The 14,103-nt window shown below is 33.4% G+C and overlaps 1 protein-coding gene across 6 annotated transcripts in view; it reads left to right on the top strand.

Annotated features, from left to right (window-relative positions):
- Window positions 1-14,103, top strand: part of CSMD3 (CUB and Sushi multiple domains 3) — a 578,243-nt gene that overhangs the window by 312,205 nt on the left and 251,935 nt on the right. For all 6 annotated transcript variants that reach the window (XM_085572460.1, XM_085572459.1, XM_085572458.1 and 3 more), the window contains one exon: window positions 13,459-13,641. In XM_085572460.1, coding sequence (XP_085428586.1) covers window positions 13,459-13,641 — 183 coding nt within the window. The remainder of the gene's footprint in view (window positions 1-13,458; window positions 13,642-14,103) is intronic.

The following is a 14,103-nucleotide window of genomic DNA, read 5'->3' as shown; positions in this document are numbered from 1 at the left end:
CTTAAAAGTAGCATAGTGACATTTTTGCAGGAACAACTCTTATTTTCAGGAAACTGTCCAGTACTAAGGAAGTGATCTTTGAATCATTGAAACTATGGGCTATTTTGAATACAATACATAGAAGAGTGGACTATTGCATAGTGACAGAAGTACTACTTCTGACCATTTATGGTGAGGCAATAATCAAGAGTTTCATTATAAAATTTTCATATAATGCTAGTTAAAAACTTTCCCTAAATGTGATAGTGCAAAGGAGCAGATTGTAAAGGCAGTGCAAGCTATAGGTCTTGCATGAGATTGGAAGGTAAACAGCAATTTTTATGAGCTTCAGGTTGAACACTGAGTTCTGACAATGAGAGTAATTGCTGCACAATTGCTGTTTTGTTCTAAGAGTTTGTTGATTTGCTGAGGCCCAGGTGTATTTTATTTGCTGGCATCTCACTTGGAATAATAAATCTATAATTATCTCCATCTACTTTATGGGGAAAAATGCTCTACTCAATAGTGGTACAGTGGAAGTGGCCCAGGGTGTTTGAGATTGTTAAGCTACCTTGCCAGGAAATCATGCTCTTTGAGTCAGAAACAGTAAACAAGAAGCTATAGATGCTCTCTTGAATCATAATATTAATCACTGCTTCAAAATCAATGAAGCTTCTGAGAAAGATAACAGATTTAATTTCACTTTTTTCACTTCATCATCTGTATTTTATTTTTGTAAGTAAATGAAAATGGCAATGGGCAAAGTTAACTTTATGCCTATGAGGCTATTCATTCTGTCATTTGCTTCAATCCTTTCAACTCAGCTATCAAGTGATGTATGCACAATTCAAATAAAAGTTATTGCATCTTCAAGTGCTTTCACAAAACTCAAGTACAATTTTTTTTTAGTAAGGAATGGTTTAGCTTGATATTTCCTGAATTACATGAACTGTGTTTTCTCTTTCTTATCATATTTAATGGAAATGCCATTAATAGAGACTATGAAAAATGAGGTCATTAGACCTAAAACAAAGACATTGCATTGTGTATCAAGGAAAATTAAAATATTAATGAACTCTTATATTTTCATATGTTTTGAATCAGTCTGAATAAGTACTTTTGCTTGTGATCCTAATTTCTCTTATATTTCTGTTTCAATAAAAAACATTACTCTTTATATTCCAAGTTGTATAAGCTCTCAGTAAGGTTTAGTACAGCAAGACTGGACATGAGAAAGAAAAAACAACAGGAAGAAGAAATGAGATTCTTCTGTATTTTTTACATGGTTCTGTTCAGTGTCCTGTAGTTGATCTAAAGCTTATAGTTTAGAAAAGCATTAAATCATCCATTAAGTATCTTTATAATTTAGAAGCCACACTTTTAGTTTCAATCAGTTTTGATTTTTATCTTTAAAAAATTGTTATTAAATTGGATGTATATGCAATTTGGAATGCTACACTTTCCTCTCATACTCTTTAGATATTTCTTGGTCTTTTATTTTGTGTGCAAATATGCACTTAAAGCAGATCACATGCAAGTTATAGATAAATTTATTTCAATACATGGACTGAAAAATTTACTCTCATCATCATATTGACATTTTTCTAATATTTTAATATTACAGATTGGACACACTGTCATAGTAGTAATCTTCCTGGTGTAGAGGGGAAGTTCCTGTCTAAATTTTAGTTATTATTCTCCCATCCATATGCAAATAAACTTTTTTCTCTAATTTGTATGTTTTATATATTAACCATAACTGAGAGTGAAACAATAAAACATATTATTGGCAAGTCCAATTAACTACTTTGAGGATGAATCATAATTTCCTAAGTAAGAGAAGAACTGATTTAATTATTTTTTACAGTTTAGAAACTCTGAACTTTAACTGTTTTTTTGGACTGAAGTTATCTGTACTCAATAGCTATCTCACTTGAAGTGCTTATGAGTAAATTCAAACAAAACACTTATTAGCTTTAAAGACCATGATTTCAGGAAAATGCATTCCATTGTGACCAGTAAAAAAAAAAAACAAACAAAACAAACAAACAAACAAAAAAAAGCAAACAAAAAAACCCAACAACAACAACAAAAAAAAAACCCAATAACCTTTTTGATAAGTTCTAACTTTCTTGCATATTGAATCAATGACCTGAAATTTGGCAAGGGGATATCCAGATTCAGTTTGTAAAATTCTGATTTGCATAGGCTTACTCATTTGTTTAAGAGGATTTAGTTTATATAAACTGAAATCCCCAAGAGCTTAGTCCAAGCTGCAGCGCTCCTAGCAAGGTTTCTCTCTCTTATTATTACTTTCTTTTTTGGTGGGTAGGGAATGTGAGAGCATTCCATTTCTAACTTGGAAAAAGCCTATATTCAACAGCTGGGTTTAGATGAAATTTATATGCATCTCTGTGCTTGATAACCTTGGCTGACTGCAGTATGTCCACAAAGCTGCTCCTACTCTCCCTCCTCACCAGAACAAAGGAAGAAAATAAGATGAAAAAACTCATGGGTTGAGATGAGAATGGGAGATAACTTACAAGTTATTGTCATAGACAAACAGACTCAACTAAAAAAAATTAATTTGATTTATTGCCAAATAAAAACAAAGTAGGATGCTGAAAATTGAAAACAAAGCTAAAAAATTTCCTCCACCTCCTCTTTTCACCAGACCCCATTCCTTTATTCCAACCTCTTCTAACTTTTCCTTCACCTGAGCAGTAAGGGTGGATAGACAATGGGGAATGTGATTTGTGGCCAGTTCATAACATTTGGTCTCTGTCACTCCCTCCCCATGCTCTTCCCCTGATTTAGTGTGGAATCTTCTGCATTGCCTGTAGTTCTTTTAGACCTGCTCTAGCATGAGTCCTTTCCATGGGCTGTGGTCCTTCAGGAATGGATTGCTCCACTAGCTGCAGGTCCTTTCAGGGCTTATCCACTTTCTGCAACGTGGGAGCATCCACAGGCTCCAGCAGAGATTTCCATGTGCTGCAGACAGCCAGCCTGCTTCCCTGTGACCTTCACCATGGGCTGCAGGAGCATGTCTGCTCTGTCACCTGGAGTGCCTCTTCCCCTTCTTTCTCTGACCTTCATGTTTGCAGGGCTGCTTCTCACATATTTTTATTGATCTTCTGTCACAGTTCCTTTGCAGCAATTTTTTACTCTTTCTTAAATATGTTTTTGCAAGGGCACTACCATTGTTTCTGGTGGGTTCAACTTTGACCAGAAGCAGGTCCTTCTTAGAGCTGGCTCTGTCCAATATGGGAGCAGCCTCTTCTCACAGAGGTCACTTCTGCAGACCCCTGACTACCAAAACCTTGTTGTCTAAGCCCAGTACAAATGTATTAAATGAGTTTTGGAGCAAGCCCTGCTTTGTGTTCATCGAGTTGATATGGGAAATGTTTTGTGTGTGTGTTTGCCAGAGAACAGTATTTGTTCTGCATTTTGGGATTGAGGTTTTTTGTGTGTTTGGTTTTAGTCTGTTATATCATCCTTTTGGAAAGATATAGTTGCCTAGTCTCAGAAGGGAATAACTGATCGAACTAGAAAGAAGCAGGTTGAAGGATCATTGGACCAGAAGCTTGTGAAAGAAAACAAGCCACATAAGTAAGTCTTGGTAACTGTTTCTCTAGAGAATTTCCTTTTTGTTCTGTTCTATGACCTTCTGAAAAAGGCAAAAGCAAGGTAGAACTAACTGTCTTACATCTTGACTAGATGTTTAGCTCAGCAAAACTGAAAAAGTTTAAGTGGCAATAAAGTTGCTATCAAATTAAAACCTTGGTAGTGATCTATAGTCACATGTATATTCAGAACATGGAACAATTATGAAAGGTATCAGAGGACAAATTTATTGATTGCCATTAAAGAAGAGTTGCAGAGCTGGTGAAGGTTGTCTTGATCAATAGATTTGAAAGGTTCAACAGATAATATACTAGGTGCAAATAGATTCACTATTGTCACAGACCAACTCTGAATGTATCATAGATATACTCTTGATATTAACTTCAACAGACAGAAGTCCAACAGGTTTGGACTTCTATCTGCACACATTTACCATTAAAGATGAAAAGAAGACCACTATTTATAACAAAAGGATCAAAATTATCTGTATAATGCTGCCTCCCATATTGCCAGAAAAATATTCCTTGAATTAGTTCATTTTCATTTATATATTCTTCAAAAGCATACTGAGAATTGAAGCTATTTAGTCCGGTGAAACATTTTATTTTCCTAAAGGTTTTCTAAAGTGGAGTGAAAGGCCTTAGTCAAATCATCAATGACAAAAATGAGATTCCTGTTACTTATATTATTAAAACATGGTATTGCATGTTCTTATCATAACCTAGAATATTTCGTAAACATCAAAGAAACACATTCTCTACAGCTCAATTTCTTTAGGATGATTAACAACATCCTTACATTTTATTTAGTCTGTGGAAGAAAACCAGTCATTTTAAAATAAGAAAGGCTTCTACCACTTAAATAAAGATAATTCAGACACAGAAATTATAGTATTTTTGTAACTGCTAATAAATGGATTTTAGTTTTAATGCTACCTTAAAAATTACTTCAGACATTTCTGCATATGGTGATTGCCCATTCACATTTTTTTTCCTTTTGACACATCAAGCAGTAACCACTGGTTTAAGGAGTATTCGGTGTATTCACATTGAAAGTGTTCATGTAAAGGATTGCATATGAGAACCCAGGGTTTGGTCTGGGGTCTTGTGTGGTGGTAAAGCTTCTCCTCCAACCCGTGTTCCCAAAGAAAAACTCCGCAGCCTCTTCTTGTTTGGTCTCAAGATGATTTATTGCTAGTTATCTAACAGATTAGGTTCTCGGGCTGTGGCCCTTTGGTCAGTGGCCCAGGCAGAGGCACACACACTCCTGACACCCTGACTGTCTGGTGTCTTCTTCTTCTCTCTCCCCGCCCAGGGCTGCTGCTATCTTTTATAAGATATATTGCGTATAACATGTTTACAATTATTCCCCAATACCTATTACCTACGTTGCCAAGTGTTTTTCTATTCTAAACCAATCTGTGAGTGCCAGCATCACCAAGAACATGGAGGTAAGGAAGAAAGAAGAAGGATGGGTTCAGCCCACTTTCCTCCATCTTAGAACTTCTGACCCCCATGTACAAAGTAAAAACCCCCCTGTACATGCACGAAAACCCCCCTGTATACTACCAAAAAATATTTCCCTCTACTTTGTGACTGCATTTACTATACTATCTAGCACTTTGTGACTGCTTGTTCCACCTTCAAAGTTGGTAATTCATTCCATGGTTCAAACTCAAAATCACAGCTAAATCCAGCTGCCTGCTGGGGTCCAGACTGCGTCTGACCACGGCCTGGAACCTCTAAAACTGTCTGAGAGACATTTTGAGTTCCCACAATTGCAGACTTAGATAAAATTCCTTACCATTACTTTTCCATCTATTCTTCCTTGAGAGTGCCTAGTGTCTGTAGTTCCATAAGGAAAGCTAATAATGTAGTTGTCTGCTACTAAAAGTTATACTAAGGGAGAACTGATGAAATTAATAGATATTTTCTCTCTTAAAAAAAAAAAAAACAAACTACTTTATTTCTTGTGGTTTAATTATGTGATATATCACACCAGAATGTCAGGCTGCATTTTACACTTTACATTTAAAAAGTTACATGAAATGTTCTTCAAATTATTCAGTGATCCATCTTTGGTCCAGTTAGAGTCATGTACATTGAGGAAAAGTCATCCTGAATTAGTTTGCTATGCCCCAATGCTCCAGATTGAAGTAGCTGCATAATAAAAGCAAACATAATATGCCTCCTTCCATCCCATTGTCTAGGTTCATGGTAGAGGGACATGAGCTGAAGAAGAGAGATGTGATTGATTAAAAGCTAGACGGTTTGGGAAGCAAAGGGGATTGAACAGGCAGACAGGAATGCAAGGATACATATACACACTGCAGTTTCAGAACACAATATCTCTCTTGACATGCATCTTCACATCAAAATTATACTGAAACAAAACAAGTATCACCTCAATATGACTGAAGGAGAAAGACCAAACTGACAGGGCTTGGGACAGTATAGTTATGAAAGTAACAGAAATCTCTTGAGGCAGCATAGATAAAATACAAATATGGTCGCTAATTCTCACAACTTTAACTGAAATTCTTTAAGTGATAAACTACCAGCTGTTTTTGCAAGCAAATCTGGAATTTAACAAGATACTATGATTTAACAGCATTTCAACAGAAATTTAGGAAATATCCCAGTTTTTGTTAATTTTTAATATGAATGAGATGTCTCACAGTGTGGTTAAATTGTGTGGATAATGTTCTACATAACAGTTCATTTTCTAAACATAAAATAAGAGAGTAACTTATTTTATTTGAGGTGGTTATTATTTAAAGCCCCACAGGGCTCATTCATTAGCCAGGCCAACTTATTTCTGGGTGACTAGTAAATAGCTCAACTTTAGATATGGAACACAGTCCTGAATAGAAAGAGAAGGAATATGTATATCCATAACATCTATAAGTACCTAAAATATATAACAGAATGTAGTTATGAAATCTATTATGCTAGTAGTAGAGAAGTTCAGATAAATTAAATTATGGAATAAAAATCATGTAGATATATCTGCCGTCCCTCTGAAAAATCTATTGTCATGAAGAATGGTCGTAACTTGTTTTCTTTATACCAGAAATATTGAGTGTTTGTGATAAACATAAAACATTACTTTTAACGGTGTCTGCCATTGTTTTCTTACTTCATTCTCAGAGGACCTTCATCTGAGCTTCCTATGATGTAGTTAGAAAAATCATCCTTCTTTAATTAATTATCCCTATTTTTTTCTTTGTGAAATGTTTACATTCTGGCTCATCAATTTATATGATCAAGAAAGGAGAAGTATCCTAACAACTGGCACAATTCAGCAAGGGCAAAGAAATTTATTGACACCTACATAGTAGGGAAATAAAACCTCTTATTTTATAGATTTATTTTCTCCATGTAGAATTTGAACAGAATAGAACTGACTCTATACCCTTGAATAGCTGTTCTGTATAGCACATTATAGACTAAACATCTCATGAATTCATATAGGGAAAAGACTGTATGCTTAAATCCTCCTCATCATCTCCTTTCCTCCTTTGCATACCTGTTTCTTCTGTAGAGGAACCCAGGAACACAGAGAAGGTGCTGAAAACACTGTAATGGGTGTCTCACCTGGAGTAGTCAGGCACAGATGGAATTTTCTTATAGTTTGTCTACGGGCATCATTCCATTCTGCTTGTGTTTAAAAACAATGCAAGATTCATTCCCTATCTTTACACTTGCCAATTGCTAATAAAATAGCCCCACTACAGATTATGAAAGATTATTCTTTCTTATATTTTAGAAAAACAAGGAAAGAAAAGAAATAAATATGAAATAAATATAAAAACTATTTCTGGTCAGAAAGAGGGTGAGAAAATCACACTAGCTGTTCTAGGTAAAAATAGCGGTTAAGGGGAAAAAAAAATTTTTATATATCTGGATTTCCCAAGACATGGAATCTGATCAAAATCTGATCAAAATCTGATCATTAGAAGGAAGTAAGGGTATTGATAACCTTTAAAATACAACTGAAAATCACATGAAAATCGACATTTTATTTTCTCACAAATGAACTTCCATCCTTTGTTTATAAAAGTACTTACACTTTAACAGTAATAGGTAATACAAAAAACTATCTCTTTTATTTGAAGATACATACAAATATTGTAATATTTAGGAAAAGGATTGTTAGGTGATTCAGATTTCTGTTTCTTTACAGACTCCTAAATCCTATTACAAATAAATGTAACCAATCTCCAATCTATTATCATGTAAATTGGTTAAGAATCATATAAGATTGCTGAAATTGGTCCCAAACTGTTTGTCTGCTATGTATCTTTAAGATTTTGTTTGATTATACATACTATGAAGACACATGGTGTAATTTGCATTCTTTATTACCCTGATTTACACTGATAAATGTATATGTTCTTAATTCATAAGTTATTAGCTTCTATTTTTCCAATTTCTTCTTTTTCTGTGTCTTTTCTTCTTAATATTTAAGTTTGAATTTTCAGGATAATATAGATGATTGATTCTCTCTGAATGTCAGGTGCCCACCAAAGTGGCTCTATCACACTGCTCCTCAGCAGGATGGGGGAGATTAAATATAACAAAAGGTTTATGGATCAAGATAAGACCAGAGTTACCAGTCACCATGGGATGCAAAACAGTCTTGACTTGGAGAAATCAATTTAATTTGCTGCCAAACAAAATCAGAGTAGGATAATGAGAAATAAAGAACTTAAATTTAAACACTTTCCTCGTGCTCCCCCTCCCAACTCCTCCCTTCTTCTTGGTCTTAACTTTATTCCAGAATTCTCTCTCTTCCTCTCAGTGGCACAGGAGAGCAGGAAATGGGGACTGGTTAGTTCATCACCCGCTGTCTCTGCTGTTGCTTCCTCTTCATGGGGAAGGACTCCTCATACTTTTCCTCTGCTCCAGCACGAGGTTCCTCCCATGGGGGGGCAGTTTTCCACAAACTTCTCCAACATGGGCTCTTCCCACAGGCTGCAGTTCCTTCCAATGTGCTTTACCATGGGTCCCTTTCATGGGCACAGTCCTTCCACTATCAAAACCTTGTCACGCAAACCTGAAGATGATTATACTAACACTGGTCCCTTGGCCTTTGCAAGCAAAAGATACACAAATTGCTTTCCTTATTTGAGATATTCAAGAACTGCCTGGACACAATCCTGGGCAACATGTCTGGGATGACCTTGCTTGAGCAGGGAGGTTGGACCAGATGACTCACTGTGCTCCCTTTCAGCCTCACCTAGTCTGTGATTCTGTGAAATATACAATGGTATATTTTTCTAAATTTTTGTAAAAGAAAATCCTGCATTGGGAACATAAGCACAACAATTTCACAACTAAGTTAGATATATGTATTCAGTAATGTGTATATAAATTGTACATACCATGGTATTTCAAAGTGAGATTACATAAATTTTTAACGCATTATCTTGCAAAATGTCAGTGTGTCAATATATGGTGGTGAATGCCTGTAGCTTTTGCATAAAGAATTCAAATATCAAACAGCAAGTTTTATCTTTTTTGAATCACATACTTGAAATTTCTTTTCACATGCTAGTATTTAGTTCATCCAGTATTCTTTGTTTCAAAAAATACAATATAATGAATGCAAATGCTCTTTTACTAATGACTAAACAAATCTAGTTGTGTGTCATATTTCCTTTGATGCAGTTAGTAAAACAAATAATGAGCATTACTCTGAGATGTTGTTAAAGTTAAGAATGTTTGGTCTTGCTTGGCGTTCCCCTGAATGACTACAGATTTTTAATCTCTGCTGAAGTGATAGCAAGTATTGCACTTTTCCAGTGTGCACTAGTGATCTCCTTTCTTTCAAATTTGTTTTAATTATAGGAATCACATTCTTATATTTTATTTATTCTTGAGTTACAGGGACAGAAAGATAGACAAGTTACCTCTTCAAACCCTAACTCTAGTGCATTTCTGTCAAAATGCATTTGTGTAGTAAGTGACCATTTCTTTTCCCCAAGGCCCCCTTTAGTCACCTCCAAAACGGGCTTGTCCTTCATACAAAAAAGAGGGGTAAGAGAAAAAAAAAACATTCCTATCTTCCTGTACTAGGGGCTATTGTAGCCTGGGGCTCTCCCTTCAGTACATCACTGGTTAGAAATCTATAAAATCTTTCAATGAGATATACAAAAGTAGTGTAAGGATAATTTAAAATGAAAGGAAATGGTTATTTTAACTTTCTTTATATTATTCTTTTACTTTTCCCATAACCTGATATGTTTTCTAGATATTTCTTGTTAGAATACTTTGGCAATTATTAACTTAATTCAGTGCTGTGAAACTGCTAACTGTATAGATATTTTTAGGACAATTGCTTTTTTCAAACTTAGTATCCTAAATAGTTTCAACAGGAGTTTATCTTTTAATAAAAAGATGACTTTCTAACATCACCAGAAATCAGCCTTCCTTTTACTGTTAATGATCTTCTTTGTGAAATAATTTCTGAAAACAAAAATTTATTTTCTCTTCTATTTCAAAAAACTTAAAACACAAAATAATACGCCTGATTCATTGTTAACACATTTAATAAATTTTCTTTATGAGTAGAGGTTATCTTCCCTTTTTATAAGGCTACAAAAGAAAAAAAGGACTATTTACCAGAAATAATATTAGCATAAGGTGGTTTTTTTTTCCTTAGGCACAAATAGTAATATTTATCTTTTGTATCACAGTGGTAGTTATCACAGGAAACAAATATCCATCATAGCTATCTCTTTGTAGCTAAAATGAAGCACAAATCTCAAGAAGCATTATGAATCATAAAAGAGACAAAAACCAATATGTAACACTACAATGTAACCAAAATGTAAAATAAAATACGAAAATGTGCTTAACCAACAAATTTACTTTAGACTCTTCAAGATAGCTGATATATATAATAAACATATTCCAAATCCTTACACTAATATACTACAGAAATAGTGTTTCTAAATTAAAGTATACTCTATAACAATTTCTGCTGGGAATTGCACCTTTTTTCACATTTGTGTTACATGAAAGAGAGCATGATAATTACTAATATTTTAGTCCAACAAATACACTAAGCAGTGGACTCTTACATGCAGTTTTATTGATAGGCATTCAAGTTATATTCCGGAAGAGTAGCCATATACCTTCTCTTTCTCTTCACTATTTGGTGCCTCACACTGAAATTTCCAATTTTATAGTTGTAGAGATTTTATGTTTTAATTATGGCATTAATAATTAAATTGTCTGAAAATTTAGTGTTTTTCTGCTAATCGTAAAACTACAGCAAATTATTTCTATTTATCATGAATGAATTATTTACAATGAGGGACTAGTATGAGTTTTTCAAGAGGCTCTGTCAGGCTCTGAACCTAACTGTGGAGCCTTCCCCATCTATCCTCCCTGTTGCCTTGTGGCCTCCCTGGATCACGATCAACACTGTAGCCACACACTGCTACACCTAACTTCTTAGGAATTTTTGAAACAAAATATGTAGTGCAGGGAAGCTGAAACACAAGTGGTAGAACTAGCAGTAAAAAATGTGATTTTAATTTACTCCTTAGTGAATTAAAATAAATATGTATTTAAATAAATATTAATATACTTTCCTAAAATCATACTATTTAAATAGGATTATCTGACAAAGGCCCAGAATTAAGCTTGGCTTTTTCCTCTCTGTTTTAAAGAAAGTTTATTGACATTCTCTAAAGAAATCTAAGTACTTACACTTCAATTAAAAAAACAAACAACTAAACAGCAACAAAACCCCAAACAAAACAGAAAATCAAATCAAATCATTTCTGCTCCCATGAAAAACTAAGTAATGACTGAAATAGTCTGTTTCAAATTCAGAGATGAACTGATGTTAATAAAAAATTTAGAAAGTGTATAAAAGTGTTGCAAGCAATGTATCCTAGAAAGTTTTAAAAGTAATTAAGGAAATATTTACTATACATTTAAATAAATAAAAATGGGGTTTAGGCATGGTTTAATTAATTTAAAACCATTATTCATACAACATGTTGTTCAACTTTGTTTATGAAAGCAAATTCAGCATAAGGCTATGGATGTACTCTGCCTAATGATTTTTTGAATGCAAAACCAGTTTCTTTAAGTCCTAAAAGGGATAGTTTTGGTGAGTTACGCATCTTTTCAAATTTGAGAAAAATGCATGGAATCTCTTGCCCAGCTACATCAGAATAGAAGCCCCAAAAGAGACTAAATTGAAGTATGTATAAGTACATTTACTGCTCAGTATATATTGTTTGAGAAAACTACAGTAAGTTACATGATGTAATCACTTTCTGGAGAACTAATTTATAAAATACATTTATTATAGAATGTATTTATTTTCCCAAATGAAATATGAAATTACTTAGATATTTAAGATAGTATTCATCTACCAGGACAGCCTAGAAAAACTTTATATTTCTTTTGCAGTTACAAAAATGAGCAGTTCTTTAGGTTTGATATTAACAGTCCCATGAAAATTGAAAACAGAGGAATGAGTTTGTGTGCTCTTTGGGATAGCTTATGTTGTTTCCTCAGGAAAGCTGAACTTGTTTTTTTTTTTTTTGACATCTGTGATCTCATGATAAATTGAACCTGGTTTTATCCTTTTATAATAATGAATTATATCAATCCTTTCCTAGAACTCTTTGGAAAAAATACAAATAAACAAAAAGAAGTGATCATGGTTTTTTGTGCTTTTTATTAAATTGCTTTCTTTTTGTTATTGTTTTCTTTATCTAAACAGAATAATCAGGCCTTTCAAAACTGTGTGAAGTTTTTTTTTAATAATCTTCAACTCTTTTTCAGTCTTTCATTAAAATGGAATATTCTTTATTTGTTTTGTGTCACATTTTAATTGTATTTAGAACGTTAATATCTGAAAGCTTTGAGAAATCAAGTGTATGCTGCTGAAAATATTACCCTAGAAAAATTGTTTGAGTTATAATCAAAACACTTGCTATTCTGTTTTTTTCCTTTTATTCAAACTATCATATATGGAAATGTGAGAAAAAGAGAAAAAACTTCAAGTCCGTTAAAGAGAAAACATCAAATTATGGGACAGAGATATTGTTGCTGTCATTACTTGTACATTTTTAGAAGATTCTTCCATGCCTGTAACCAATGAAAGTTCAAAACAGGATGCAGCTTGAGAGAATATCATAGCTCAAATATTTGTAGAAATAGTAATCATTCAGATTCCTTGCAGTTAAGGCTACTGAGGTAAAATGTTATTTGACTATAGATAAATTATTTTTTGCATAAGTTTACATAATGTATGTGTATAAAAATTGTATATTTATGCCTATCCTCATTTTTATTATGGACAATTCATTTGGTGCATCCACTGCCTTATATTCTGTGTCATTGTCATCTCAATTTGAACTGTATTACAACATGGATGGTTCTTACACATTGGGGAGCTGGTCTCTGTCTCTACTTTTAAGAGTTCATGTTCTACTAGCAGAATTTTACTCAATGATATTACTTTTACTCAATGATTTAAAATTTTATGAAATAAAATAGGGTAGAAATACTTTTCCTCATATCTTTTTATTTTCAAGTATTTTATAAACACAAAGAATTTTGATTTTTCTTATCCCTTCTAGTGGTTTAACTGTAGCCAATAACTAAGCCCAACACAACCACTCACTCATTCCTCCTGGTGAGATTCCTAAGCAAAATTTCCTCTTTAAGAACCTGGGGTATAGAATCACACTCAGTGGTGCATTTTGACAGCTGTTCTTATGTAGATGATTTTAATTTACTTAGAATTTTCTACATGTCAGCATATGCATGCAGCAATTTTGCTTTATTCTTCTATAAATAAATTCCTTATTTATTTCAACAGAAATTGAAAAAGAAAGCTGTGGGGATCCTGGAACACCATTGTATGGTATTAGAGAAGGGGACGGATTTTCTAATCGTGATGTTTTAAGGTTTGAGTGTCAGTTTGGATTTGAATTAATTGGAGAGAAATCTATCATTTGCCAAGAAAACAACCAGTGGTCTGCAAACATACCAATCTGTATTTGTATGTATCAAATATTTTCTTATTATTATTTTTAACGCATTTTGATAAGACTTACTTATAGGTAATTATTTGTGTGATTGATTTTGGAGTTAGTAAAATGCTATTAACTCTCGTGACAGGATGAATTTACTTTTTCTTTGCAGGTTTGCCTGATGTACATGCCCAAGGAATAGGTTCTAAAACTGCTAAAACATTTTTTTCTCATACTAACTCTTAAAAAAAATCTCTTTGTGTGATTTTATGAAGTAGTTTATTATTGGCTTTTTTGGGTAGGATTCTGTTGATTTTATTATGTAAATTTTGTATGATAAAATTTTGATAGCTAGCCTTATAAATTTATATATTTCCACAGATTAGAAATTGCTGAATTAAAATTGAGAGTTAAAATTATTTACATTTCCCCCATGTATTTTATATAAATACCTATTAACACTTAAATTATCATAAATATTTATAGCTCTC

The sequence above is a fragment of the Lonchura striata genome, chromosome 2 (assembly GCF_050655825.1).
Source record: "Lonchura striata isolate lonStrDom1 chromosome 2, ASM5065582v1, whole genome shotgun sequence".
NCBI classification, from domain to species: domain Eukaryota; kingdom Metazoa; phylum Chordata; class Aves; order Passeriformes; family Estrildidae; genus Lonchura; species Lonchura striata.
The sequence above is the reverse complement of the archived record's forward strand: the minus strand, read 5'-3'. Positions and strand labels throughout refer to the sequence as shown.